Genomic DNA, 4,399 nt, shown 5'->3' with positions numbered 1-4,399 from the left:
CTCAGTGAAGAATGGAAATGCTGGTATCATAATTTTTTTTTTAAATTTCAGTACTGACCTTTGACAACACTATTATTAAAAAATAGAAAAGCAATAAGAGTCTTTTCAGCATGTTTTCATATAAAAATATTGCATGCAGTTGCTTCAAACAATGGCATAAACATCATTTAACGCAAAATGTGATAATCGTAATCATTAATAAATCACAATTATAATTTTAGGGAATAATTGACAATTATGAATTTTGTCAATCATGCAACCCTACTGCAGAACAAATAAATAAATGCTTAAAAACTTACATTTAGAAGTGATCTCATTAATCAGTTCTTCAAAATTGGACGTCTTTTGTATCAGGACAGTCCAGTGTTGTTTCATCTCCTTTAAAATCACAGCTTTCTCTTCCTCAAGACGTCTCACTGCCATCACCCTGTCGAAGATCTTCCTCTTCGTGAGAAATAAACTCGATTCTAAAATGCATATGTGCAAATGTTAGTTAACAAAAGAGTCATGGTGCATCCCTAGCTGAAACTAAACTCTGCTGTTCATGGCCCTCTACATACATAAAATAATAACCCTGTTATATAAAATATACCAGTACTGCTAGGGATTTCCCAGGGCCAAGTAACAGCCTCATCTCTAAAGAAGTCTTCAACTGGCCCAAGCTTCTGGGATGGATCTGCTCTGCAGTTATAGTCTTCCACTGCAGCTGCTAGCTTCTTTTTCTCCTCATTTCTTCTGTGACGCAAAGAATGGCGCCACTTGTTGCTATCTGGAAGGAAATGTTTTTTTTTTCTCTTAGACATTACAACACTGCCATAGCTATGCAAAATGAATGCATATTTAACATGACATCTAATGAAATAATAGTTAGAAAAAAATTAAATAAAAAAGTAAAATTTCTGATGTGTGCTTTTACCTGTTTGGCTGTACAGGCGCTGTGTGCACCTTTTGATGCTCACTGTTAATCCCTCTATTTCCTCTTGTAACAGTTTCAAATCACCTCTTCCATGTCTGTCACTTCCTACACAAAAAAGCTGTTATTACAAAAATGATGATAATTATAAAGAATAGAATTTTTTCATTCATGCAAATAATAGTTCAGGCAAATCAAATTAATACCTTCTGCCCATTGCTGTACATCTAAAACCCACCGAACAACAGCATCATCATGCAGAGACAGCTCTGTCTTCATTCCCTCCAAGCTGTTTTTCTGCATTTGCAGATCCTTCTGAGTCTACAAAATACAAAACCAACTTTAGAAGTCTGTTGTTCAAAGGGGAATTAACATGCAAAATTCACTTTTAAATAGTGTTTGAATATGTGTGTCAGCAATGTGTGTACAGACTGAATGAGAAGCTCACAGTCTACTATTGTTTTACCATCTCTACAGCAGCTATTTTTGATCTGATTTCATCTCCAGAACATGTATATTTGATATCTGCATATTGCCTTTCTGAATGTGCTTGTTAGCAAGTTATTAACACCGTGTCTACACTGGACACGACACTTGTCGCTCACGTCCGGTGTAGACACGGTGTAAAGTTATGAATGTCTCTTACTGTATTCACAGATACAAGAGCCATGTCTTGGTTTGAAACAACTTGAGGATGAGTAAATAATAAGGGTTAGTAATTATTGACAGAAATGTTATTTTTAGGTGAATTATCCCTATAATTTGGTAAGGAATCTATTTTAAAATCTATAAACCCCAACTGCATTATGCGACTAAAAATAAAGTTGAAAAGTACCTTGAAATATCTGTTAACTAAAGCCTGTCCCAAATTGAGAAGCTTCCGCTTATTCCAGAACATGGCCTGCATTGTTATCATGTCTGCTCGTCCTATAGAGAAATATGAGAAAATGTAATGAGAGTCATGTATATAACAAAAGTCAAATTGCAGTAATTTGAACCTAATTCAACATACCTGCTTTTGACATGTATTTGCTTGTAATAGCAATTCTAGAGAGGAAGCTGTTGACCTGTTCCACTTCCTCACCAGTAGTTGAACCAACTCCTTCCTGATAGGCCCCACTATATTTGACCTAACAAGTTTTCCAATCCAATAAAAAAAAAAAAAAATAATAAGATAAAATGTTCAAAATCTGTGTTTCTTCTTAATATTACATAAAATACATGGCCACATACCTCACATTTCCAAGAGTGTGCTTTGGCATGCACTACTGACAAAAAAGGATGCATGTCTAGTAAGGACTGCAGCTCAGGGCAGTGCTTCGATACACGTTGAAGATACGGGAAGTACCTGCAGGCTACATCTGAGCATAAGAATTTGATGCTTCCTTGTGATATGTCTGCAATTTTTTTTCTGAAGAAAAAGGGGGTAAGCAAAAATTTCCCCTCTGAACATATTTAAGGCTTTAAGAAGAATGCCATGGCGACAAACAGCAATCTCTAATCCCTCCTCGTCCAGTTTGCTGCTTGATTTCTTTGCAGATTCTTTTGCTGCTGTCCAGTGTGTTGTTTCACACATTCCTCTTCCTGACACCTTAATAATACAAATAATTGAATAATTAAATTAAAAAAATACATAAATAAATTAGTACTCTCTACTTACAGACCACTCTAAATGTGACAGAACTTTTACAACTCATATTATTAAACATTTCTATTTTATTTAAATTAGCTTTTGTATAATGACTTTACAGATTTCTCAAAATTAATACACTGAACAAATAAATCCAGCCCATCTATGTAATGTACATTTTAACTGAGCTAACTGGTATGTTTTTAAAAAAATACACATCTCCAACTGCTTGAATCCAATATAATTTCAAAACAATGAACAATATTTTAAGTAGAGTCATTAACATAAAACACACTTAGTATGTTGTCAGAGAGCACCATTTTGACATCTGCTTCATGTGTTTAATTGTTTCGTAAGCAATAAAAGTAGTTTGACAAATGCAAACTTTCTTGAAATAAGCTATAAATACCTGCCAACATAAATCATAATACTTACGTGATCAGTGTTTTTGCGGACGTAGTCCACAAAATTAGACACCTCCACATCACTCTGTATAAAAAGTTGGTCAAATAATCCCCGTTTCTCGGTGCTATCAGGGAAAAGATTCTGAATGTATATTAACGTGATTTAACATTATGAAAATAACTGGAATTTAATAAACAAATAAGTACCTAGCTGTGTTTTTAAAACAATAGTGCTTGCGGTTTCAACTGGCACAGCTAGCATGTCTGGAGTGCAAGCTGGACAAGTAAAAAACTCCTCCTGGCACATCTTTTCCACTTCATATCTTGCTGCAACCCATTCGTTGAAACTGCAGCTGAAAACATCGGCTGATATTTTTCCACTCTGCAAAACAAAGCACAGGAAATCTCTTTTTTTTTTTAAATAAGACAGTGAACAGCTGACAGGAAGTTAAACAGGAGAGAGAGAGAGAAAGGTGGCATGATCAGAAAGGGTCCTCAAGCCAGGATTCGAACTTGGGACACCCGTAGTGCAGTAGTGCTGTATGCAGGCTATCAGTGCCAACTTAAGTGATGCTTTCCTGGGTAATATTTCTGTAGAATATGTTTAATTTTATGTAGCATTGAAATAATCATATTCCTTTAAATTAATCACCAAAGTTTTAGTCATAATCTGTTTAACATTAGTTAAGGCTAATGTAAAGACCACTGCCATTCATAATGTCAGCATAATCTAAAGAGAAGCAATCATTACATCAGAAAGAATCATACTGTCATTTTTTACTATATTAAGTATCTTAATAGTTATTATTAACAGCATATCTACATCTGCAAAGGATTCTCCCACCTTCAAAGAAAATACCACAGTATAAATTTACTAGAAAATGTTTCGTGATGAAACAAATGGGAAAACAAAAAGCTTACTCTGCCACAGAGAATTGTTTTCTCATTAAGCATTTTAACAAATGCTTGAAAAGACATCCCTGGTGATGCCATTTTCAGCTCTTGAAATGAGACAAGCACATCTGTCGTGAACAGTGTACTTGCAGGAATGTTGCCGGGCCAGTAACCACTCCTCTGAAGTTCTGACAAAGACGTCTCTCGTGAATGTCCACACACAGAACAGGACAAGTGAGGCATGCTAAGGTTGTAACGGCCTAAAGATTTTGGGGAAATAGTAATAGATATTTGAAATATATGATGAAAAAGCTTCCGTTCCATTCATAGTGATGAGGATCATGGGCCTGCCTGAAGAAACTAGGACAGTCCCATTACTGCAGTCACAAATACTGGCTGGTTTTTCTACAGGCAGCAGCGGAACTGGGCAACAACGAAGGTATATTTAAAAACACACATTCACAAACACACACACACATAGCACAATAATACATCTTAGAACATTTTCTTACCAAGATATTTAACAGAAATTTGACCAGCTGCCTGGTAGAATCCCAT

The 4,399-nt window shown here is 35.4% G+C and overlaps 1 protein-coding gene across 1 annotated transcript; it reads right to left on the bottom strand.

Moving 5' to 3' along the window:
* Positions 1 to 299: 299 nt before the first annotated feature.
* Positions 300 to 4,399, bottom strand: LOC127160024 (uncharacterized; the record flags this gene model as incomplete). Its single annotated transcript, XM_051102705.1, has 11 exons — positions 4,354 to 4,399; positions 3,869 to 4,101; positions 3,155 to 3,329; positions 2,979 to 3,072; positions 2,147 to 2,504; positions 1,926 to 2,043; positions 1,749 to 1,840; positions 1,120 to 1,234; positions 917 to 1,021; positions 593 to 769; positions 300 to 467 (listed from the first exon to the last, which is right to left on the bottom strand). Coding segments are annotated over exons 5-11 (829 nt in total), but the record flags the coding sequence as incomplete, so codon positions are not given.

This window comes from Labeo rohita, unplaced genomic scaffold (assembly GCF_022985175.1).
Source record: "Labeo rohita strain BAU-BD-2019 unplaced genomic scaffold, IGBB_LRoh.1.0 scaffold_2773, whole genome shotgun sequence".
Classification (NCBI taxonomy): Eukaryota; Metazoa; Chordata; class Actinopteri; order Cypriniformes; family Cyprinidae; genus Labeo; species Labeo rohita.
This window is presented reverse-complemented; position numbering and strand designations above follow the sequence as displayed.